General features: G+C 39.8%; 2 protein-coding genes across 2 annotated transcripts; both read left to right on the forward strand.

The window, feature by feature from the left end:
- The first annotated feature begins 6,780 nt into the window (after positions 1-6,780).
- Positions 6,781-8,577, forward strand: LOC111244591 (uncharacterized). The gene is made up of 2 exons (XM_022791842.2): positions 6,781-7,295; positions 7,852-8,577. Exons 1-2 carry the CDS (start codon positions 6,885-6,887, stop codon positions 8,575-8,577), a joined length of 1,137 nt encoding a protein of 378 aa, XP_022647577.1. The 5' UTR covers positions 6,781-6,884.
- A 7,645-nt stretch (positions 8,578-16,222) lies between these two features.
- LOC111244670 (uncharacterized) lies at positions 16,223-19,608 on the forward strand. The gene is made up of 2 exons (XM_022791984.2): positions 16,223-16,616; positions 18,430-19,608. Exons 1-2 carry the CDS (start codon positions 16,416-16,418, stop codon positions 19,093-19,095), a joined length of 867 nt encoding a protein of 288 aa, XP_022647719.1. The 5' UTR covers positions 16,223-16,415; the 3' UTR covers positions 19,096-19,608.
- Positions 19,609-26,869: the final 7,261 nt, after the last annotated feature.

Consider the following 26,869-nt stretch of genomic DNA (forward strand, 5'->3'; position numbering starts at 1 on the left):
ACAAAAGGATAGCTAGCGTATGTACTTGACTATCAGTTGTTCCTAGGGAAATCCATCAACAAAAAATCAACGTGCATGGAAACCGTGAACCTTGGTCGTTCCAAAGAACCAAGCTTCGACAGTGAAGTGGAATCAATTATACTGGATGAACTACTTTTGCTAGGGAGAATCTTCACCTGACCCTTTATTAATCCTATGCGTTCGGCAAGTATTAACGATGGGACGACAGCCATCATAGTGGTCACTGCTGTCCAACTATTGTTAAGCAAACATAGAAATGATCTTTTTAATGACATTTGAAAATTAGTTTTAATTAATCTTCATTGTATCGCTAGGCAGATGTGATTGACACCTTCTAATATGTACCCTGTGCAGTGGTGATTAGTATTCGGCGCGCAATATCTTGGCTATAAATTTCACCTCAGTCCTTGTTTCCTCGTACGTCTGCAAATACCCTAAACTCCCCTTTGAGTCTCATAATGTGGCCTCATAATGTCTGATCTGAAAGTCTATTTACCGTCGGTACCTCAGCTGATCGTGCCTGCTGAACGAATACGAGAGACCTAGAGGCCGACAACAGATTAAGAATCGTCCACTTATGCCACCCTTACGACGGATACAACCGGAGCGGCCTTTATCAACGGCGTTTTGTTCTCACTGTCCTATACAAATAACAATGCTTATTTGTGAGTCGTCGAATAAATGCGCATTTGGCTAAAAAGATCATCTTTTGCGTTAGCTGTTTCCGAAAGGAGAAGACTTAAATTACCCTTTATTCAGTAAATTATTTTTGAAAGTAGTTTTAGGTTACCTGAACTCAGTTGAGGATATCAACTTCAAATAGGGTTTAAACCGGTCATTTTTTGAGTGATTTATATCGCTTCGGTAGGCAAAAACAGTTGCTTTTAGGAACGTTTGGCGACACTGTCTCTATACACACTCCGTATAATAGACATATTTTACCTTCCACCGATTTTTTATGCCTTCCGACAAAGAAAAAACGAACTCAACACGTATGAAAATGCAAAAAATCTTCTACTATATTATCTTCATTCTTACCTTCAACTACGAACGGTTCTCACTGGCATATAGTTGGCACAGCTGACAAAGACCGTCTATCGGCGTGTTTCGGCATTTACATAGTATGTATACCTACTCCGATTTAAATTAATAGATTTCCCTTTTTGGCGATTGAATAATATGATTCAAATGTTGCTCATAATTGGCTTAGTTAAATTGTTTATGTCAGTCCTAGATCCTAAACTCGAATCTGTATATCTGTGTATGTATATACACGCTAGCAACCCTTTGAACCGGGTTACCGAGCTGTTATCTCCGTACACGTATTTACGATAAGCAGACTACATTATCAAATGCAGCGCGTGGCAACTAATTACGTAGAATTTTTGAAATGAAACAATTCCTTCAGCCACCGGTTTGACAAATGCCGGCGAAACCGTATTTCATCGATTAGAAAAATTCTATCCTATAGAAAAGAATCCAATCGCATTACTCAGGCCAGAAAGTTTTCGTCTATCAAGGGAGAGAATTGTTGAGAGAGGCAAACGAGCGGTATGCGTGTGATTTTGAAAAATTTCTTGAATCAACTTTAACTTTGTTGAATAATGTAGTTGGTCATGAGTAAATATTTTTTTTATAGATAGATTTTTCGAATTAAATATTTTGACAGATTATGCTTAGCTGTCGCACGTACAATGTGTGTCAAATATTTACGATCACGTATCCTTAAAGAGGCCTTAAAATTGGCCAGGCCATTTAATTAATTTCTTGAAAAAAACGCCAATCCCGATCGTTATCATCGTCATCACCAAATGTATTAAGGGACATAAAAAATATGAAACTTAACACTATAGTATAAGGTATCTTACTTTGATTCCAACAGCAAATTAGATTTTCCTTGGAGAGAAAGACTGGGATCTTTCAAAAGGTTTGAAGTCGTCAATTATATGTTATCGAATATGAGTATCGACTTCACTACTTATAAACCAATGCATTTTAGAGGTTGTACGATCGATCTGTGTAGTGTTTAAAAGACATCGAACTATGCATCCATTGTATAATCTTTCCCTAGCTGTCACAGTCGAACACCCTTATTTTTTCGGGGGGCGGGGGTACTGAGATGACACGCTCTATGCATCTTAAAACATCTGCCTAATGGCATGTTGGCCCAGTTAAAGCCAGACGGTTTCCAGGACAAAGCAACGGTACTTTATGGTAAGACTCTTGCAGAATTTCTACGATTCGGTAGCAGGAAAGCTACTCGTAGCTGATCCTGAATGACAGGCAAGTGTTAATGCCGCGATTTCTCTGCGAGTGCACATGGTCTGATGTATTAGGTAGCTAGGATACATTTAATGCAAATGCGTGAAAGGAACTAGACAATGTGCTCCAGAGGGCGAATTCGTTTTCACCTTTTGTACTGCTAACTTCGTTTGCTCTGTCAGATTCACTTCAGAGGAAAGGATCTAGATGACTCCTGTGACACCGGCTTTAGACTGTCATGTCACATGCTCGTTGTCCTTTCGCCGGAAATTTCAGGGATGGCAGCTATTGACTATATAAGCGTTGGTTAGTATTGCCGTTAGCTGCAAAGCTCTTCTAGATCTCATAATGAAGGTTGTGAGGTATGCTTGATTGACGTGATGGGCCACGCAGCCTTTTGGCGTCTCTCCGACGATAGAGTCTAAAACGCACTGTAACATACCCGGACCTTTCTTTACTTTAGTAATACCGTTAAATGCCTATTCAGTTGTTGTATTTACGAATGCAGCATCTACCCTTCTTAAATATGGGCTAGCGACGGCCCATCATTAGTTATCACCAGCTGTGACTACCTTAATCAAACATACGATACCTTTGCATCATGTACATCTGTGATGATTTCCCATTAGTATAGTGATTAAGGCAATACCAGTGTGTTGCCTAATTTGTCCTGCGAACTACCTATGCTACCTACCTATCGCTTATCGAGCTATTTCCTTTAAAGTTACTTGGGATACAATAGACTCGTGAATTGTTGCAATCTAAATCAGGCAGGGGGTCACGACAAATTCTAACGAATTCTTTTGTTTAGCTTAGGCGCTTCGAATGTGACATGTGCTCGAATGATTGGGTGTAATAAAATTAACTTACCTAATTCAAGTTATCATGCAGTCCTACTGCTGCCAAATGGGCAGTTTGATTTTTTGTTATCAATTAAGAAGTGAATAGCGGTACGGTTTGTTAACATAATTCGTAACGACACGTTCTCAACTAACCTAGGTTTTAACCTTGTGTTTTGATCTTGCGACCTACATTTTCTTTCTCCTTATAACACGGCTATGAATGACAGCCGGTGGTCGGGAGACCAGAAACGTCTAAAGATTTCCCTTGGGGCCTTGGAATCGCACCGTATTGAGATTACCAGTATCAGCATAGCCACATGGAAGAATGGCCATAGCTATATTGCTCCCAATATGCCCAACCCTAGGCCGGTTGACCGTGGCCGGAAACGAGCGACCACAGGGTGTCTGTTGCCATACATAAATGCTCGATGTATTATACTTGTAGCATGATAGTGTCGTAGTTGTAGGTCTATTAAACAACATTCAGCCAAGCACCCCAGACTGCGTCTTGCTAAAAGATCCTTTACTGTAGCTTACATTTTTTATACATGGAAAAAATGCTTCTAAGCTCGCAACGAAATTTCGCCTTGCAGTATAAATCCGTCCAACATCGTGACCATATGCGCAAGATAAGGCGCCACATGTAATGATTCTCGCCATTTAGGAGCCTACTACGGGGGGGGGGGCGGCGGCTCTTTAGCTGATGAATGTTTGGCGTGCGGCTAACTGAGAATACGCCGCACTATAAAGTGTTAAAAAGACAGCGCTCTAGCTACATCGTGCCTTGTCTAAGCCATGATAGCAAATATAGTAGTGAGAATCTATGTACACCGATTTAGAACTATCCGTGACATTTTGCATGGCTCAAAACCTATTCCTCAAATGCCGAATTGTGTTCGAGAAAGGAATTTTTTTTAGGATTGTATGTCAGCCCGCGCAACAACTTCCAAAGTAGTTCACTTACGTGTTCTAATATTAATTACAAAATTATTATCAAAAATACAAAATGTATGTGCGTGTGAATGTTTTGAATATATGCATGATTTTAGTCTTCCGAGTATTAACGAGTGTTCCAGGACCTGTCCTGGAGTTTATCCGGCCATATCAAACGAACATGCGTTTTTCGCTCAATATGCACCGACTCAGGTGGATATGCCATCCATGAGAAAACTGTGGTACCCAAACGTGGTATAGTGTAAGGACGAAGTAGTTGAAGCGTCCAAATTGTTCGAAATTCTATATTTTCCGACTGTCTGATGTCTGTCCGAGTCTGATGAAACTTTTTCAAGGGTTTTCTATTGACCCGACATTCGAAAGATTCCAAATAGTGACCCAAAGAAAACTGCAATCTGTAGCCAGTTTGTGGAGTTGTCATCTGAGCTCTCCTATGAATGGTCTTTCCCGAGGTTATGTCGCTTTGTCCTGAGTATACAGTGCCTACGAGCGTCTTCATGATATTTCTGTAGATTTATTGATGTTTTTTCTATACATCCACACTATCAACACCGTTGTACCAACGGAAATCGGTGTTAACGCTGATCCTATACGAATTTATTGAACGGTAAGCTCCCCTAATCCAAAGAATCTGTTCCGAAACACAATAGCAAGCCTTGCAAAGTGATTTTTCGAGATTTGAGATTCAACCTTTTTTGAGTAATAAATTCTGCAATGTCTTATAATTAACAACTCTTTGACCTATACAAGGCCTTTTTAGAACATACATTTATATACGCCGTTTCGTGCTCTCCATATATGTGGTACTTTGCTTTGGTAGCGCAGATTAGTAGTAATATGGGTTACTCTAGTAGTGCAAAATGCTTATAGAAGACATCACACAAAGCGTCAAAATCGGATCAGCTGTTTATAGGTGTCCAGTGATTCTTGAAGACGTATCCATTACGTTTTTATAAGAATTCTAAAATTTTTACTGAATTTATTTTAAGTCTTAGTGAAACTTCTCTCATATTCTTGTATACTTGTATATATTGATGTAATGATACAACACAGATAGGCGTTTATAGTGCAATGCCGTTACTCATTCAACATCTGGAAACCTGGTATTACGCCACCTTGATTCAATTAAGAACTCGAGAAATCCAGCAGTAATAACGCTATTTTATTTCCTCAGAGCGTACTACGCGTCGACAGAAGAACAAATTCCGCTCACAGACAAACTAAACAGGTTACTAAGAGTCGAACAAATCTAAATACACAGAAGTCCTAGTTAAATCTAGGTCGAAATTTATCTAGGTTTGGTGCCTACCTCTAAATATCATACGATTGAAGCTTCCGCCAATGTGCTGCATTCTCACCTATGTTATTATTCGATGAGTTCTCCAATGAGTACTACCAATAGCAGACTGTGGCATTGTTATTAACGATCCTCCAACAGATGAGGCAGCTTGGGCAGTTAGAGAAACACAAGAGTGACAACCAACGTCTGTGCTGTAGTACCAATTGGCAATCCCGATAGGCCGTTATAAAAACAGTTCTCAAGAACCCTGCGACGCGCCTATAACCAGCGGTTTAAATAATTTTAACCATACTAGAATATTCACATTGAATCAACCTTCTTCTAAAACTATGCACTTTTTCTTCCAGTTCGTTACATGCTTAAGGTACTGCTCTGTAAGTGGCGTACAGCTACAGAATTAGGTCAATGAATACGTAAAACTCTACCAATGCATACGCTAAACATCATAGATATTGCATAGGCGTAAACTTGCCACTTGGGTTTTTGACGATTTTTCTCATTTTCATTATTCTTGACCGATCTCGCAATTTAACAATCCAATACATTCCCGTGTAAGAGGCACCATATACTGGAGACACGATCAATTAACAGGGTTACATCTTAAATGGAATGGGGGTTCGATTGATGCCCAGATTTGCAATGTTGTACAATCGTCTTTTACCAATGACCAATTACTGTTAGTTCACTTCTTAATTTCTAGTCAACTTTTGCTGCTTTTTAGGTGGTGTGCACGTGTTTGCCTTCCTTGCCAATACGCGTCGAAATTCTTGATTTTTTTTTTTAACCGAAATAAGAGTTGTCGTCAAAGTGTTGCTTCGTTGCCAGTCCCTGTTTGACTAACGGAATGGCTAATATAAGTATTTATGAAAAGTCCATAGGATGAATGGATTATTCCGGCTACATTTACCTATAGGGATGCCACTGGGTGTTATAGGGCTATAGCTAGAGCTCCCCTTCACTATGGGAGCCGCTTCAATATGGTCATTGGTTAATCTCTCTACCGTTTGTTTTATATGATTGTATAATTTAACCGTCCAGGTATTACATGAACTTTTAAAGCTAAGGAAGGAATTATATAACCACCAACTACATCAGCTGATCAAGCTAATAATCATATTTCAATTTTATAAGGTAAAATTATATTATTATTTGAATCTAGTAATCGAAAACTATTACTATTTATATCTGTTCTTGTTTCTAGAAAATAATTTAAGATATGTGTATTTGTAAGACCAATAGCATTGACAACCAATAATACTTGCGCAGTTTCTATTGCCTATTTTTGGCATGAGTTACGAGCTCGTATATTTCGATATAAAACACTTTTCCGTAGGTTTTATATAGTTTGATACGAGACTTATCGTCGGGTTAAACCTCACAGTTTGGGAAAGCGTTGTTCGATGTAGTTTCTGTCCCTCCTTTGGCTGTGGTTGAGTGTAAGAGCAAAATCTAGTAAAAATTGCCGTGGTTATCTCAGCAGTAGCGGCACAGAAACACGCGGCGATATGGTAGGTACTCTTGAGCCAGAAAGGCGCTCATCATCCAAAGACCGATGCTCGGGAATCGAGCGGACCCGAACCCGGCTGGTTAGGGGGGGGGAGAGAAAAGCAGAGGGCGAGCCGTCTGTAGATGACGCCGAACCGCAGAAACAATCACGAGGGCAGTTTGCAAAAGCTCGGGCGCTGTCAGGACGGCCTTCTCCAAAAGAGCAGGGTCAAATAGAGGAGCAAGAGGCTGCATGTGGAGGTGGGAAGGCCGGCAGATCGCAGACCCATGCTGGCCTGGTTGAAAAGGTGCAATCAAGAATACCGGCTCAGGATTTTGATCAGGAAGACGCGCAATTCTTGCGCTACTTCGCTACCATGGCTAAACATATTATGAAACTCTTCTCTGTCTACTGGAGCAAACCTGAGAAGGTACGTGCTCCTGGACTGCGTTTTCGTTGAACTTAATCAAGGTTTACCTCCTACTTCCTGAGAAAAACAAAAAAAATAGTCTAAAAACCGGTAGCTCACTATCAGACTTAAGTGGTTTTGGTGCGATCAGTGTGTGGTGTGGCAGGCTGGTATTACAATTATTGTAGAGGATCTTTCATCAAGGCTGCAAGAATCGACTTGGAGGACCTCCAAGACTTAGGAAAGCTATTAAAAAGTCCCGCAATGTTATGTACCGTTCTAAGTTCAGTGGACTAAGATTGTTAGGTTAACGAAGCCTGAAATAAGTCGATGCATCTAGCCCAGTTGCCTAGTATATCGCGCCATAAAATATGCGCTTATTTAAATAAGCGCATGTTTTATGGTGCGATATACTATATTTATTTATCGGGTATTTAAATACCCGAAACCCGCCTGCGTATTGTTGTTGTCAAGGAAGGCACGTATGACCAAAAAGGAAGGTTGCGTTTGACTGTCTAAATTTTTTGTAGATTGGTATTAAAATAAAGTACTAACAAGTGGAGTTTTAAATTTACAGGAGACAATAGAGGCCTTCCTTTGCCAAATCTCTGTCGGCGATGTCGACTTATCAGACGACGCCTCGCGTGATCGCATTATTCGGGCAATCCGAAGTGGCCGATTCAATGTTGCTTCCGCGAAAGTGCTCTTCAACAGAACGATGAATCGTATACGAGTTACTATTCAGGAAGTTAAACGCGCCGGTGTTCCGCTTAGGAAAGACTTTGCCCTCTCGGTTCTTTTTCAGGCTTACCAGGACGTGAGGCCCGCGGGCGAGGCTGTCGTACAGTCCGACGGCGACCAAAACCTTGCGCTGGCCGATTGTGACTATCATATTGCCGGTGGCGCGCTGGAGGTTGTCGATAGAGCCTTACAAGTCCGTGCAGAGAAAATACTTGCGGATATTGAAAGACAGATTTGCGAAATCGAACAAGACAGCGCGCTCCCCGCACCAGCTTCAGGACTTCACATCAACGAAGCTCAATTCGATCTCGTAATCTGGGAAAAAGCTGATACGCCTGTAAAAGTCGAATATGAAGCGGGATTAGTTTCTGAAGTTAGGTTGCACGTTAAACATAACGATGAACAGCGCGATATTAACTTGAAATTTACAAAGGGTAAAACTGGGGAAGATGGATACCTTCTCATATTCACTGACAAAGCTAAAATATGGGAAGTGACTGTACTCATTAAATGGGAGTGCTATCAAGAAAAGGTGCCCCGTGACGAAGAGAAACATTTATGAACGTCTCATGACGCGTACATATTTGACAGATTTCTTTGTTCCGTTGTACGCGTTTTGCAACCAGCATTCTAGGTAGTTACTAATATCGAGCACAAAAGATCTTGTTTTAAGTACAAATCAAAAAAACGTTCCTTCCACGCTTCGATCACCCAGAGGACCTAGAGGTTTGGTATTGAGCATACGATTGCAATATTTGATATTAAAGAAACCTAATGAGGTTCGATATGCGGGTCAGGCAGAACTGGATTGGGTTGTTCATTTCGAGTAACGCTGCTCCTTGTACGATACGTTTTGGTTTATTAAATGCGCACTGGGTGGCAGAAAATTCTCATGGTATAAAATACACTGCGCACGAGTGTTCTTATCTAACATTGTGTTCTAACAATTTTCGCCTGCCTGCGTGCAATATGGAATATTCAAAGGACAGCTGATAGGAAAACATTTATCGTCGAGATTACAGTAAATCTCTTATTGGCTACTGATTATTGGCACACCTTGCTCGAAATCGTTGTGAATCATATGTCGGTTTGTTTCTTTGACTATTTAACAAAGCAACGTTATCAGCCATGAATATCAGACATGTGAGGCCTTATATGGTTACTATATGTTGTACGATGAAGGAAAATTCAAAATTAAGCCCAGGTGCGAAAAGCATCTTATCGCCGTCGTGTTTGTTGACGAACTCCGTGACAGTTAGACATTTCGGGGGATACGTAAAACAGAACATACCTAAGGGGCCACGCAACTTGAACGTAGCCTTTAACAACGTATATTATGCAAAGCGTTCGGGGCAACGAATCTTGAAAGGAGCAGCTCATGATTGAATTGAGCAAGTCGGAACTGCACATAGTAAATACATGTGCCATCAGACATGCAAGAAATTTCCAAGAACGGGCTCTAGCTGCGGGCGAGTCGGTGTGAGAAAAGCCTAGAAATTCTCAATTAAAACTATGTACGTTGCTACCACAGCAACTCTTGTGGGTAGGTTAATGCCACCACTATCTTCAGCTAGTGGGTGGTAGTCCTGGACTTCTGATCAACTCATATCGCTTAGCTCTTATAACACTATGTACGGAAACTTATCTGTAACAGGCTTGTAGGTTACACAGTTATACGCGATAAATTTGTACGGCTTCATACGCATCTTTCAGAGCATATCTAATCGAATGGTGAAAAGCGGGGTTGCCTCCTTACTACTAAATAGTTACGAATTGCGATACGTTTTTTGAAAGGTTTATAAATTCGATAAATTACATAATTAGGTCGCCGCGGTGAAATTCAAACCGTAACGATTGCAATTCAATTTTTCGGGGTTTTTCCTTGAATGCCCTTTGAATTTCTTTCTTCCTTTAACCGGACATCGGTTATAGGCAATATTATGACCTTTTTCCTTGTAAAGCACCTAGATTACCTATTCAAACAAGCTTGATCATATATCGGTGTACCTAATAATATGCTAACTAAGGGCCATAATGAAATGCGTTACTAAGCAGTCTTCGGCAGGACCCGTCATATGGGAGTTATGAAACTAACGGCCAAGTTAACTCGGAATAAGGCTATAAGAAATGGGACAGATTCAGGGTAGCACGGCAAATGCATGGCTATAACCAGATGCATGTACTGAAATCCGCGTGCTGCTTTTTTAATCCATAAGTACTCATCGTGCAACGAGGGACGCCTGAAACCAGACAATGACGCTTCCATCGTCTAGCGGCCTTTCCATAGGCGTACGTTTCCATATGAAATATACGTATTTGCACAGAGAACAAATTCTACGTTAGAGGAGCACCGGGTATAATACAGATGAAAAAAACTAGTCTCATAGTTTAATTTTCAGGAGGAAGCCGTTCGAAATTTGTACATGAAAAATCATATGTAGCCCCAAGGTTCGTGGAACTATTAAAAAAAATGTAAAATCAATGCAATCGTCACGCAAATGCACGACAAGAAGGGTGACTTCTATGTCCCATTGCGTCCGTTAATAAAATTTTAAACTAGATAGCCGTGGCGACTGATGGCGTCTTTATAATCATGGTCGATTTACTAAGCCGTATGTGATCACCGTCAAATTCGAGGATTACAATGGAAATGCGGATGTAAGCGATATTTTTATAGATCCTGACCACAAATACATCTTTCGCATGATAAATATTCCCTGTTTAAAGAGACTGATAATAATTTTCGAATTGCAGATCGACATCCAGAAAAAAAAACATTGCTGGAGTAGTGATGTAGTTCCGACTGGTTGCTGGTTTAAAGGCCGTGCCCATTAATGATAAGGCTATAGCACTGTATGAAGTATTGAATTAAACACGGGATGAAGCACCAGAAGGAGAATTTGAAGATGAGGAGTTCCGAGTAAATCAATATTAATTATAGGCTAGAACAAGTTATACACCTAAGACTATACATTGACGAACCATCACCTAACGGACCGGTCAAGAGCTGCGACTGGCAAAAGCAAATAATGAATTAAAAAAAATTTATTTTTCATCGTTTCGATCGCCAGAGCGAAAGTATACCCTCATTATGCATCTGACTGGGCTCGGGCCCCAATACGCCCCAACGGGCCATAATGCCATGTTGGCATTGAACATGTAGTAGTGATCACACACCACATGTATATGATGTTACAGATATTTGTTACTGAATCATCGCAGCGTGGCTAGATTTTCTTATTGTCGAACTATAATCTGTATTCATCGTTACCTATAGCTCTCCTAAAAAAACATTAGAATGTCTGGGAAGTCTACAGATAAAAATAATAATATATAAGTCAAAAAGTCTTGGCTGTTTTTAAGCCAACATTAAAGCACGCTTTTATATGTTAAAATAATTTTCGACATGTACTATTTTGATTGGTGACCTCCTGCCGTTTTTCTGGTAAGACTATAATCCACTTCTGTGGTTTCTGGGCGAAAAATTGTAATAAATGAGTCCTGCATCTTTCCATTGACACTAACTTAAAACCATTAAAGGTGTTTTGCAGGGCCCAAAGCAGACAATAATCTTATAGTTCGTGTTATATGGCGCATGCATTAAAATTTCCCATTCAACTTCTCTCATTGGCTTGGTAGTTAGAGATGATACATTTCTTGCTTACTGCACCAAAAAATGCGGGTTTCTATGCTTTGGTGAACCCCATTTTATGGGAAAGCAAGTATCGACCGCTGGCATCAGCTTAAAATTAACCAAATCAAAAATACACTACGTGAAAAAAACAAACCTTTCCGCTTGAGATAAAAGTATTTGTACAATCGGGTCCAGTCGATGCACTGCATTTCTCACGATGACTCATTAGCTGGTCGAAAGAAATAGGCTCAATTGAGGGGGTGCTTCAGTTTGGACAAGGATGCTTCTCAAGATTTCTAGCAAATCGATCGGTTCGCCTCCCGTCTGCTTCACTGTTAAATACATTTTTATCTTCGTAGAGGTCAAAGGCTGATTATATCTGTAGTGAAGGCGACGCCGAATAGCGATCAGCAATTAGGCTATAACCTATTAGCTTCCTCTGCAATGTAGTTCGAACTCAGGTTTTCACCGCAGTTTTCCCGATCACCACCTAGGCGAAACGACTACCACATTCTGCTATTAGCCTTTTTCACGCCAAAATATTCATCTCATCTAGTTTTACCTCAATTTTAACTCAGCTATCGATTTTAGGAGATCTTTCCCACATAAAACACTCAATAAAAAAGTTTTCACCCTTGAAACGACATTTGTGGATTGGAAACTGAGGCACAGTTATAGGAATACAAATCATATTTCAGTTGAGCTCATTAAGAGCTCTTGATTGGAACCAATACCTTCTTATATAGACTTTCATAAAGGTCCCACCAAACTGTAGTTCACATTCACCGTACAACCTTCCCATAAACATATATAGAGGATTTCAAATATAGAGTCCAAAAGAACTCCATGATCGGACAGATACTACTGCGTAAGAAAGAGATTTTATTGGCCCTATACCTAGCCAAGCGAATTACGGCTCCATTGCAAATCTTCGCTTTCCGACCCTGCTTCCTCATTGAATCTATGTCAATATAGAAGTCCTTATTTTCTGATTCAGCCACTTTATTAGCGACATTTATCCCGTTGTGAAGATTTCGTATGTTCATACAGTTCTGTTAGCACGCCGCAGTTATTAATCGGCCTGTCCGGATACATGTTTCTCGCTGCACACGGTCCCTAACAAACAATTCCAAAGCTATATTTTTACAGACGCCCGGTTGCAGTTCCCTTAAAATCCTACTACATTAATTTAGTTATCTAATTACATAATAATATTTACTTGATCTAGGGAACTTCTTACTTGGGGGATCGGGGATTCTGTTCGTCTGTTGTAGTGCTATCTATGCAATTCTAATGCTCTGTTTCAACAGCTGCAGGTTATTTTGCTGAAATAATTTATATTAGAATGTGTTTCATGTTGCATCCATAAGTCCTGAAGAGATCATTTTCTAAAATTCTTCACGGTTATCGAACAAATTACCGAAGTGGTCAGTTGGCCTAATTTAGCATTATGCTCTATGGCAAGAAGGTAACTTTATCCTCTAGCGAAAACGGCGTTTATTCAACCTGTCCTATCGCACGGCCTCTTAGCACAATAAGTAATGCAATTTATCAAAAATCAGCTAACCTGATAATTTTGCGAAGCCGATTTGAGTCCGACGAACCGATAAGTGTACGGGTACAAGGTTTACATACAAGGTTTTAGTGCTATGATTTTAGTTGCAGCGGAAGATAGATAATTTTGCTTTATCTAGAATTATGTGTTTTCTTGAGCTTACGAAAGCAACCAAACTGCGCACGAGTGTCTACAAACGGCAGAACGAATAGCTGAGATTACTACAAGAAATATCGAAGAACTTCGATAAACACTTACATAAGGTACACCTTACGTTCCTTCTCAACCAACGACGTGCAGAGTAGGTAGCCGCCTACTTTTCACTGAGGGAAAAAATCGGTAGGTTATTGGAAGTAGAATACAGTATTGCAAATAGTCGGAATTAAACGAAAACAAAAAAACAAGACTCTTCAGTATAGTCGTTCTCAATTCGTTAACTATACTCGTTCATACAATGAGACCTTCCGAAAGATCGGCCGTGTTTTTATGCGCGTTCTCCATGGAAACTGCCATTTGTTTCCGTCACCATCCAATCAATGTTTCGTGTATTCCACTCGTGGAATAGTAACATTCGTTTATTCGTAAATTTTTCCCTGAGCAAACGCAGTTGCAAAAGTTTTTCTACATTCAGTTTTTGACCCTACCGATTGAACGCATCTTTACTCCTCCTATACCACGGTAAACAACCTGAGAAACGAGGTGTGTCAGATTCGATGTTATAGTCGTCCATAGCCGAATTCCCATGATAGTGCAGCGGACTATACGTTTGCCAGCTAAACTTACGGGTAGATAGTGTGTGTATGTATGTTCAAATCTAGGCGTAAACATTTAACTTCATGCTGGGAGCCTTCTGTTTAAAGTGATGCTTCACGGCCTAACCACCGGACGTACGATAAGAGACGGATTTGTCATCATAAGTAAAGTAACAAACATAGTGCGATTGTGTTCTCTCCGTTCTTGACGATTTTCATCTTCAGCGCGTGTTTACTATAATAACCAGCTTAAACTGATCATCACATCTCGTGCGACCGACTGCACATTAGAGAGCAATGGTGTCCAAGAAGATTCAGCGCCATGGTCAACAAGGCATTCGTTTGGCACCAGCTAGGGATCGAAAACCTACTAGCGGCCATTCTACAACCGTCCGTCAATTGCGTCATTAGAGGGTAGAGGATTCCAATTTTACGCGTATACCGTATATATATATAGAACACATACATTGTGAAGAATATATATCTTTCTCTATAAGCGAAACTCTTTCAACAAGGTATAATTAAAAGCACTATCTATTAGAGTACAACGAAAAGCAAACTTTCTCAACCTGCGTTAATCAAATGTGTTTTAAGGGACAGATATGGGATAAAATGGACGCAGGTACGAGTGACAAGAAGCTGATATCTTTTTGCTAGACATTTTATTTTATTTAGGCTGGAGACAGGTACGCTGTATCTAGTTGGCTACCGCGATCGTAAAGAGGCTATGTCCAAATTTACAGAGCATGTCATCGACAGCGAAGCAAGCATTGTCGTCAGCGACGTATACACAGCAGGTGGCTATTTATAGCTTCTTCAGAAGATAATGTACCATTTTCCAAAATAGGATGTATCATGTATGGAATTAATGTTATGCCTAGGTATATACCACCTATTAAAGCACCTTTGTCGCTATAAACTTCATCGGCTTTGTTCTCAAATGCTTCTTCTGAAGTTTCGGGTATGGTACGGGGTCTAACACCGTCAGATGAACAATATGAGTGAAACGAATCATAACTCCTTTTCGGTCTTCACCCTAGATCTTCGAAGAGTTTTTTCATCACGGACGTTTTATCAGTTTCAAGACCGGAAAAGTCTTTCACAATCAAACCAAACTATTATTGCCGGCATAAAATTCTCGACTGCATAGTACGGCCCCTCACATTAGGTCGAGATGAACCGTTTTGCAATGGACAATGGGGTCGCTTAGAAAGATTAAGGCCGAATTTTGCTATACAGGTCAATCGTGGAGCAAAAAACCCGCGTTGTTCTGAGGTCAACCATATTCTACTGAAATGGTATTGGCCCTTTATCGTTTCAACCATGTCCGACGTTAATAGGAGACGAAGATCGAACCGGGCAGTGTAACGTTTAAGCTTCGCAATAACATCGGTCTAAGGCATTTACGAACTTTGTGACAGTGTCAAGAGAGCTGGCTCAAACGACGATGAAACAAACTCGTACAAACAATTTGTATTGCTCCCTTTGATTGCGCTTTTGCTTCGTTGAGTCACGGGCCCCGAAGACATACTGGAAGCATTTAATGCGGCGGCAAAAATGCTTGAAAATTTCATATTCTGTTGCAGATAACAAAACTATCGGTCATAGGAGAGATTATGTTGTCGCTAACATTGAATAGTGTCTCAACAAATAAAAACATCAGTCAATACAACATTTACCAATTAGATACAATGAACACTTGAAGCTGGCCTTCGACATCGCCTTAGGCGGTTGGCCCCCAACACAAGACGGAGCTTAATTATGCTATGGTTATCGTTTGCCGTTATGATATGCAAGGCGTCTATGCTGTCGATATCTATGAGTTTACGATAAATGAATCGACCTATACAAGCATCAATAACTAACGTATCCGTAGGCTGTAGAATTAAGCACACTCGTATTCACGTCAACCACTCACTATCGATCATTTTTTTCAATCAAATTAATTCATCATTCATTAAGAGCGGGCGAGTAGACCGACTTCATTTTCTGTATTACAACAACTGCAATATAGAACGACAGCCGCTTTACTTCGTTGCCACTGACGGCTACGCAATTGATCAACTATCTGTTTGATTTAATATGCTGACTAATTTAGACTGACTTTAAACACTGCATTAGTACGTACTGTGTGTATATGTATATATATATATATATACATATAGCTATAGGTTACGCTATCTTCAAGTCCACGTATTCCTATGTAGACGTCGCTATCGTCGAATCTATACCACAGAATAGCACAATATATTATAAGTATTATAGAAAACAAAGTCAACCTTAGCAATATTGGCATCGCAATACGGTGACATATTATAAAGTGTCAATAGTGGTGTTACCTTAGGTAGATCAGATCACCACGAGGTAGTAATTCGGGCGAGTACCAAAATCTAACAGGCATCAGTTATAGTTGCCATCGTAAATCGGTTTGCTAACGCGACTGTCATCGCGTGTTAGCTATGATACTTAACGGACGACGGAAGCGATGCGCGACGAACGAGAAGAGTTCTCTTAAGCGATTCCGGAAATCGGGACTAGAGGGAGGCGCAGCGCGGATGAGCGATGAGGATTTTATAGATCATCTGAAAAAAGTCATAAGACATCTCTTCTGTTTTCTAGGACCATATGCATGTGACAACGACCCAAATAACAGAGACCTGGTACGTGACAGTATGTTAGGTGTCTCTGAAATTCTGAGGTTTTTAATTTATTGAGTTGAATTCACTTTCAGGTAGCTACAAAGCTTTAGGGTAATTTGTTGTCGAACGAGTAATCGATGCCAGTAAATGTCAACGAAATGGCACATGTGAAAGCAGAAGTGCGCATCTAAAGTCCTACGAGAAACACTTCTACGGCGTTTCTCGTAGGACTTCAAAGGGGTAAAGACTTTTGTTTGCATGTTTTACATCCCATTAGTGATTATAGTTAGAGATTTGTTAAGGTTAAGTGAATTAAGCTGTAATGCTAGACGAGACCATCGACATAGTTTGTTGTAATCTGTTGGTAGACAAACCAGCTCAGTGAATGGTGTCCTCAAAGCTAGACTTCATAACTGGATAACTTTACCCCTCGACCTGTAGACCTGGAGAACCCTGACATTTATGCTTTACCCGAATATTGCGATCGAGACTTAATTAAGCTACGATTATTAATTAATATTATTTCAATATTGTTACGTCAAAAATAATTTTAATAGCTCCTAGTTGGCGCGTGGCGTAAACTAGTTTCCTGTTTTGTTAAACATCAACAAGGGAGGCTTCGTTGACTTCTATGATAGTTATTACTTTCCGCATGCTCCTGGTCTTCACGCTGAAATGACGACACAGGGAGTTTCTTCACTGTTTGAGGGACTTTGTATATTTTATTTCTACGATTTTTTTTCCTTAATTTTAATGTTTTACTAAGATTGTGAACAGTGTTTTTCGAAAAAAAAAAAAAAGATTGTTGATGACTCTGGCCCACATGCCGCACCGGACAGTCGCGTTTTTAGGATGTAAGCCCCCTTTTCGTGGGCAGTGCGAAGGCTGGCTGTCTACAACGGCCTATAGATATGGATATAGAGATAGAGCCATGAAGAGACCTGCAAACCGAAAAAGGCCAAGGAATCTCACCTCATTAAGTTATTACTAACAGAAAATACATCTAGCTGTTCTTCGTTGGTTCCACTTCGAGGTTGCTTCCAGGTGGATCAGTCTCAAATTTCCTTCCGAAGTTCTAGGGTAGTGCTCATGGGAGTAACTTTGTTTATCCTGTTTCTAATGATCTCTATTGCTTCTACTATGCGGGCTGATTTACTTTGGGCACAAGACTATGAATTAATTCTATAACGGGTTCGCCAGGCTACATATTGTAGAAGTAACTATAGGTCCGGTGAAAAAGGGGAATGTTGTTTTAGCTCGCAAACGTGTGTTTGGTTAGTCACCAGATGATTTGTTGCTCTGTAACTGCCGACAGTCCTTTACGAGCCGAAAATCCTCGACAAATTTATCGCTTATTGTTATTGTGATCTACCGTTTCTTACCTAGCGTTGCCAACGTGGAGCTTATCCTTAAATAAAAGCATTTTCACTGCAGGGATCCACTGCAGGGATTTCTATGGAGCCCAGGAACTATGGAACCCGGGAAATGTTGCTTTTTTTTTATTGTGTGGCACCCCAGAAGACTCAGATGAATTTTTTCGGGGACGCCAGGTGGCAGATTCTCAACTACAGTCACAGTTCTGGGAGCTCGGAACTTCACACCGAGGCAGAGGATGTATATCATCGGTATAATATAAGTATAGGTAGATATATGTACGTAGGGTTCATGCAAGGCGTATTATCTACCTGAACAATTGCATTGGCCCCCAATACACAGCTTCATATGAATGGAACGATATGAGTTTGCACGTACCGTTTCTGAGAAGCCAGCGATTGGGGAAGAGAAGCGTCTAAAACCACAAACTGAAATAGATCTCCGGTGCTTCCGTTTTCAGAAACTAAAAGCGTTGAAGTTGTTCGAAGGCCTCGGTGTAAAACCTGACGGAGAAGCTAATTTAATGCAACATGATATTAAAGATGCGGCTATGCGGGAGTTGCTTATTTACAAGCTACGATACGAAATGGACCTTTTAAATGATAGTGCACGCCTTAGGAACTTATTTGATACTACTGTGGATAAAGTAACAGTGTATTTCCTCGGTCTTTACGATTACTACCTCAAGGAGCAGATACCGGTCTACGGCGAAGACGACACAGACTTGCCCGAGGTGATCGTTACATTTGCGAACGGACAGCAAATCAGACTTGGGACGGATCGTCAGACACTAACGATCACACATGATATGGGATCTGTGAGACTGAAACTTATCTTACATGACAAGTATCCTGCTTTTGACCCTGCAACCTCTCCCAAGGAACCGCCTGCCCTTGATCTACACTTCATGTTTGCTGAGCCTCAATTCCCTGCTTCTAATGACTACTACTATTTGTACTATACGTGCGTTTTCCCTTACATCGAAAAGGAGCTAAAGGAAAGCATTTATTACTATAAGGTTGTTATTGCTGCACGTTGGGGCAGTCCGCGTGCTGGAGAGGCACCTCCTGTTTTTAGGAAAACACTAGTTAATGAGGTCAAGGACGCAAAATCTAAGCAAATTTAGCTTCTTCGACCACTCCAGTGCCCTTCATATCTGAGATTTCGTTCTGCGGAGTAAGTGCGATAGCCATTAATCAATCGTTTGGTGACTGTAATTGTTGCTATCGCAAGTTCCAATAAAAAGTACAAGGAACTTATCGGTTTATTTAAGAAGGTACAGGTTTGATTTGGCACTCGGATTATTGATTACACTTGTGGTTGTCAATAACATACCAAGAGTCAGAAAAGCGGTTTACCCACTCACATAGTGGTTGTTGGCTTTATTTTTAGTTTAGGAAAGCACACACGAACCGAGAAAATTCACATACGGGTAGAGTGTTATGAGTAACTTCACATGGTTCTGGGATTATTTAAAAGATCTACGAAAATCTCAAGAGCCGCTTCTTCAAGGTGTTGCTACAAAGGTTGATATCAACTACCACTACAAATTTACTGATTTTGGAGACCTGCTACTTGGTTTGGAAATATATGCGGGGCACAACCCGCGTTTAGGGGGATAACAATCTAGTAGACATAGATCTTTAATATTTTAAGGCTTGCTTTTATTTGTAAAAAAAATTGTATATAATATAATTTCAATAAACAGAAAACAATAAACTAAAATTTAAAAAAAAAAACAAAAAATAAAAAGTAAATTAAATTTCAAATTTAAAAAATAATTTTAAAAAAAATTAGGAAAAGTTAACAACGTAAAATGTCACCTGGACCCGAGCTTGCTGGAGGAACGACATCGGATTACAACTGCCTTATTTCAAAAGGAAGCTTTTTCAGAAAATTAACATTGTAGGCTCATTTCATCATTATAATATAACACTATAATTAATATACCTTTACTTGGCTATGAAGCTGCTGAAATCCGCTGATGGCTTGGGAATTTAGCACTTAGTCATCTAAGGATTACACAAATACTTGAACTGCCCATGCGGTCTGATAAAACCGATAGTGATATGTGGTACTGGTGAAATACAGTCTTTCCAGAGAGCACCGGGAAAATGAGGTTTTGTTTACGATAATACCGTCAAATAACGAAAAACGCGCATATAGAAAAACGTTTATTCATTCTTGGTGATTGTAACTGTAGTTTTTCCATAGGGTAAAGATTACTGGGGCATAATGTCTAATATGCGGGTGGAGTGAGGGGCTTAACCTTACCGGTGAGGTTTAAAACTTTTTGCGTATAACACAGAATGCTATTTTCGGACACGTAATCTAAAATCGTAAATCATTTGCGGTTCGCTTTTCCATATTTTCAATGTCCATTTTCCATCCTAATCTACTTTGTGTCGAAGAAATGGCACGTTCTATTGTTCTCTACACGAGGCTTGAACTTTGTCAGACAGAGAAAAGAATCATAAGAATATTCAGTGTAAATATATTTTTGAATATCTTTCTTGAGTTTATTAAGAGGCTAGCTAATATGCTAGGTTTCTTCGTGAGATCGTGTGGGACATCAAGGTACACAATATCTATGACATCGATGTGCGGTATAGACTTGGAATGGGACCATAAAATCCCATGTGCGTACGACTTTGGCTTGCTGCATCAATTCTTGCCGCAGATGTGAGATAGTTCGTCGTAAAACTGATCTCATCAGACTTGGGCTATATTTTAGAACCGTTGATTATCACACCGAAAGGTAGTATGTGTTACCTACACTGGTCTCTTTTTATTTTTCGTCCCGTTCTAACATTCGACTAATACTTTGGCAATATAATGCCAGGTTAATTCGTGTTAGGGCTTATTTTTTAGACTCAGAAACCGTATGTCGGAGCCTTTACCGTAAAACATGCGTAATAGTGACTCTCATTAGCAACTAAGATCGGACTTGATCTCGCATGCAGATAGTTACTGCTGTTATCATAATGTTTAACCTGCCTTAGGCTTTAATTATTCTAGGTTCGAATCGGGGCATCCGCACACACTTCGTTCCGTGCTAGGAGCCAGGCGTCTGGTGGGACGACTAACGGCAATACCGGACGTAAAACTCCAAACATAGAGACTTCCATTGGTAAAAATGTAATATCTTTGCAGTGTAACAACGTGCGCTGGGGCAACGAGCAGCGGACACACGACTAGATATAGTTTTGTGGAACTACTGGTTATTAGTACTAGGGATTATCGTGGCCCAATTATCTACATTTACATAAAATGTAATAAGGATAAATTGAACAAAGAATAAAGCTTGGATGTATAAGCCTCGCCTTTTGCCCTCCCCAAGGTATTTTCGTTGCATTATCAGCGGAGCATTTTGTTGTCGGTAACAACTTACGAATACCAGCGGGATGTAATTAGTCAATCAACAAAAGCAGTCAAACTTTGGACATGGATGACTACTTGGAAGTATTACAAGTTTTAAAATAAATAAACAAGGTTCTATAGGTGCGCGGGACTGGCACGGGCAACGCAGCCAGCTCACTTAGTAGATGACTGATGACTTATGTACTATGTGTTGGTCATTCTACAGACGTAATTGAATAGTTATATAGTAGAACGAATAAACATAGCGGGTTAGAGTAGGAGACATGTGACACAATGAAAAACCATTGGCTCTCAGAATCGTAAGTACGTCTACGTAACAGAGATGGGACGAAGCTCGGCAGGTGGCACGTCGCTGAAATATTATGTTCTCTTAAAGCATACGCATAGTTTGTTAATTAGTACTATCTGATTGGCCCATATTTCCCGATAACATATCAAAATTACACGTCATCTTAGAGTTTAGTTCATTGTGGCAAATATTTAAACCGGAAAAAAAAGTCATAGCTTTCTGATCTAACAAACACAGGGTAATTCGCCATTGCCTTTTATAAATTTCTTCTAGCTCGCATCGATCTCATTTGCTCCATCTCGCCAACAGGTTGGTAGGTTTGCTATTGAAAAGCTCATTCAGCCGGTTTATAAAGCTTTCCATTGTGAATTAACCAGAAAATGTCATCATCATTCATTCGCCTGGGGTTCGGTGAATCTGATAGGTACAAAAGTACTTCACTGGCAAATTTAACAAAGTTTGCCACGTGTGTCTGGCATTGTTGTTGGAAAGGACGTCTTGATAAATAGATGGGTTAATTCGATGGATTAGAGCCATATAAAACGCCTCGTGAACCGTCCTATTTCTTTCAAGCAGTTTTCCCTATGTTAAACCCTTTCAGTAATGTATTGATTTCTTTTTCTGCTCGTTATCAACGTATGGTTACTATTTATCATCGTCCATAACGACTCTTCGTAGAAAGCTGTCTTTGCAACGATTCGTTGCGAGGCAATGTTAAGAGACGATAAGGAGCCATTTACGATTCCCGACCAATTTAATAAGGCTATCTAAAGAATTTAATCAATGATGTATGCCCACCTGAATAAAGTCTGCTATGATACGGTCGCTAGAGAAGTATTTTTAAACCGCTGTGCAAGAAAGACACTTACAGATGTGCTATAATAGCTGCTCATTTACATGTGTACCAGCATTCAAGCCATTATGCACAATTTAGATACTGAACCCTCTGTTCATGGAGCTGCATAGATGATTCGAAAGGTAGTACAGCGGTTATCTATTCGGCAATAAAGATACTGTTGCTGATTATGTTTCAATGATTCTCGTGATAAAAAGAGCTTGTCAGACTTGAACTGGGAACCTGATTGCGGAGTGAAACTGCTGAGTAGTTCGGGATACGAGAGAGTATGCAGCTAAAAGAGTAGCTTAGGAGATAAGGAATAAGGTGTATTCGTTTCGAAAGCACAAATGGAAAATGGCGCACGACGCAGCAAGTAGACAAGGTCACTTTACTACGCAACTGAAAGGCCGATTTGTCTCACCCGCGTCAGAGTATAGCAGGGCGTAGAATCACTGTGTCCTTGAGAACCCTTCGACATCTTATCGAAATGGGTAATTTAGCTATCTAAACCGATCTCAGCTAAATTGTCATGTCAAGTATGTGGGTTTTAAATAGGCCAAACAATTGCCAAGTTAGAGACAATTTTTGGAGCTAAATTGCATTTTGAAATTTTAGGTAGTAACGCTGAACATGTTTACGGACGCCGAGACGAGAGCTCCTAAAAGTTCTCTTTAATCTAGCATATTAAACATCCAAGCAGAATAATACTCTACGCCGGACTTTATCTACGTCGCAAAAGCCCTACATCTTTATCAACGGATTTATAAAGAAAAAACAGCAATACAGTGAAATAATTCAGATGAATAGGCTGTCCAAGCGGAAGAACGGCTCCTGTATGAGAACTATAAGTAAGTAAGTAGGTATGATTGAAATGTTCATCGCAAATGGAGTTGGCTTTGCCATGACCTGGAAATTTGCCCGACCCAAATCCGACAAAAGGTGAGTTAAGGTTTAACAGAAAATCACCAACACAACTCAAGAATACATCACTAGAAGTGTGGGCCTAGAACCTTCGCGTGACGAAGATGGCATGAAGGTGCACTCGGAACAAGACAAATCGCAGCAGTGGTCGTAACGAAGGGGTGGGGTTACCAAACACTAATATCAGTCAGTGCCATGTATTCCATAGCAGGTAAACATACTTTTCTAACGATAACGTTGTCACATGTGGTATTACTAGAAGGCATAGGGAGTAACGTAAAAAACACACAGGTACCAGATCAGGTGCGGAGCTATCTTCAATCAAATTCGACAATGTGTGAAATTTCTGACCGCTGGCTTTATTTGATTGACCCATGACTTTACATGTTTGTTGAAGTCGAGTTCTCTAACGAGAATGCACTATTCGTGGCCTATTCTTTTTTTTTGGCTAGGAATAATATCAAATCGAGTTTGTGCCGAATATTACGCAAACATAAGATGCCATCATCGAACTTAGGAAATTTAAGGGCGTAAAATTTACACCGAATCGAAAAAAGTTGCTTATACCTTCAAGGGTCTGTGAGGGTTGAGATCGGTATCAGCCGAAATCTTTTTGTTTTGTAGCCAACCATTTTCATTCAACTGAACCGCTGAAAACAACAACAGCTGCTATATAGATAATGCACAGTACCTGGGACGTTACTCTCGACTGATCGGTAAGGTCCTGTACAGCTGGAGTGTTGTTGTTCAGCTAAACTTAAACCACGTACTTCAGTACTTATCTCCCGGAGTTTACCGCGCCAATACCCAATCAAAATATATGAATTTTTCATTTAGTCAATATTATAGAATATCATTTAGGGTTTGATGGTAATGTTTATTCGACGGACGGAAACAGAGGGAAAATTAAAAAGGGTAAATTTCTAACTATTTACATTGCGTTTTCAGCGTACGTCTTTTTGCGTTCTACGTTTAATATGCCTCTAGAGGTTCTGCGAGCAGTGTACGTTAGTCAATGCTCAAGGCAAGCTCAATTCCGTACGGGAACAAAACATAGACGTATCGGATAATTTGTATCGTGGCAAGAGCGCTGAAAAGGATCGAGTGTGGCTTTCGTTGCAGCTGCTTTTCTAATTTATAACAACGTCCGGCGCACGTGCATGCAGTTTTTTCCAACCGATCGCCAAAGCTTTCATCGATTAGGACGGAATCGTATAGTTCGTATTTCTCCCAGCACATGTTGATTTCAAAATTTGAACGTACTTACGGGTTGTCACATTGCCACAAAACGTATTTTCCATTATTTCTCATTTAGTTATTATTACATATATCCTATTTATTGCAGCCGGTTTAGTTGACCGTTCGAAACAGTCCGCTGGCTTGATGTGGCCCAGCCAACTCAAAAAATATAAATTTCCCTATTTAAACGATTTTGATGGTCAGTCAAACCATGGTCATGGTAACGTTCTGGTAAAATTTCTATAAATCAGAGGGACTATTATAATCGATAATAGTCAAGTGTATTGAGCTCTTAAAAGTTTATTATAAGGGCTAATTTTAAGAACGAAAAAAGTAAATATTACTTTGACGCAAATTTTTATTTAGTAAATAGCGCAATACAAGATATATCACGTTATTCTAGAAATAGAACGTTATTAGAAGATGTAGTATACAGATAGAGGGTGTTTAGATTACGATGAGCAGAAATCTTCTGAAACTGAAAACAACATGCAAAGTAGCGATGAGGTTTACAACTGACAAGTTGGTAAGTAAGTAGTAAGGGATAATGTAAATGAAAATTTTGTAAAAAAAAAATGAGATTACTACTGAGTTTTAAAATTGGGCATGAGGGCATACGGGAAGGACCAAGTCCTTGAAACCATTCGTAATAGAACCTTTGGAAAGAAACAAACACAAAGTTCAGAAGGACACCAGTTGTGGTATTTTAAGAGAAGTGTCAAGTCTTACAGAGTATGCTAAAAAAAATATATCATAAAAAAGAAAAACTAAGTACTACATACTGTGTAATCCTGATCACTGCATAATAGGGCATATACAGAAAGGTTGGGGAACTGAAAACAATACATAGGATGCATTTATTGTATTGCGAGGCATTTAAAACAAAGGTCTTGTATTTATGAAATAATAAATCGAGTTCCGTATCTGCCTATGTAATGTCCTGCCCTGTTAAAAAAGATACCACTCGAAAATTGAATTGTTCTCGAGCACAAGGGAAAAAAACTTGAAAATATTACGAGTTTTTGTGGTATCGTTGAAAACGCCGTGGAAATAAACGAGAATTGTATAAATGTCATAACCGACGCAAAAACAATGTAGCACACGTAGCAAGCCGAGAATGTAAATCGGAACGTAGGACTATATTTTTCCTATAGCGTATAGAATCTTTCCATATGTCTTTTAATATTTTGGAACTTTGTTCGAATAAGTGGCTGGGTTTTTTTTTTTTAGAACAACGGGAGAGAAACGTTCAAGGTAGAGCTTTTTGTCCCAATTTGTTGCAACTTTGGCGTTGTGTAACAAGATTTGCAGGAAAAAGAATATACCAAAATCATCAATAAATACAAATTGAAATATCAGAATATAAGAAATCTTGTCAAGCAAACTGTTGTAAAAGCTACAAAACTACGCAAATACGTTTTGGACGCAAAAATAGTGTCGAAGATTTACATTGGAAAACAAGGTAATTTGTAAAAACATATTTGGCTTAACTAGAAATTATTGTGTTACGCATGTTAGTGGGCGTAAGGTGTTCGAATGAAAGAAATAGTATAGCTACCGTCCCTCTTTACTACTAATTTTTGGTTAAACTAATAGGTTGTTTTTTCGTCATTTTATGCAAGTTGTTAATTTAGTCATCCGTTCTTTAATAAATAGAGTGTAAGCTACCTTTTGGTAAGTTTTCTAAGGATTTTAAAAGGACACGTTAAGAATAAGATCTAAGAAGTCTAGTCAGATTGAGTCCTCATTAAAACGACACCGCGCTTCTTATGAGAGTGGACCACCAGAGGTGTCTGGGCCAAAGGGAACGAAGCTGGTTACTCAACGACGTAAAACCCTTCATAACGCGACATAGTTCCGCTGATGGTGTACTTGTTGGGAGCCAAGGTCTGCAATACGGTGATAAAGCCAAGTGTTTGAAAGCGCTTCAAAGAATTCATGGCGACCATTCGCTAATCTCTGAAGCAGCTATACCTGTTAACCATGAGCCTCGTGCAGGTCGTAGTGTGCTTAAGTTGATGCTAAAGAACGATGTCCATATCGTTACGTTTCCTCCATAGTACTCGAACAAGCTACAATGCTCAGATGTACAATGCTTAAGCCATTTAAATCTTGGCTTCAAACAGCTCAACAGAATCTTGTTACTACGTACAAGTAGAAGAAACAAAATCAATGAAGAAGCCGGATTAGCAAAAACTGCATACGAGAGACATCATTTGCAATGGCAAATAT

The sequence above is a fragment of the Varroa destructor genome, unplaced genomic scaffold (assembly GCF_002443255.2).
Source record: "Varroa destructor unplaced genomic scaffold, Vdes_3.0 BEIS01000002.1, whole genome shotgun sequence".
Classification (NCBI taxonomy): domain Eukaryota; kingdom Metazoa; phylum Arthropoda; class Arachnida; order Mesostigmata; family Varroidae; genus Varroa; species Varroa destructor.

Coding starts and splice junctions, on each gene's coding strand:
- LOC111244670 (XM_022791984.2), top strand. CDS start 16,416: ATGATACTTAACGGACGACGGAAGCGATGCGCGACGAACGAGAAGAGT. Junction 16,617..18,429: donor ACCCAAATAACAGAGACCTG/GTACGTGACAGT, acceptor TTCCGTTTTCAG/AAACTAAAAGCGTTGAAGTT.
- LOC111244591 (XM_022791842.2), top strand. CDS start 6,885: ATGGTAGGTACTCTTGAGCCAGAAAGGCGCTCATCATCCAAAGACCGA. Junction 7,296..7,851: donor ACTGGAGCAAACCTGAGAAG/GTACGTGCTCCT, acceptor TTAAATTTACAG/GAGACAATAGAGGCCTTCCT.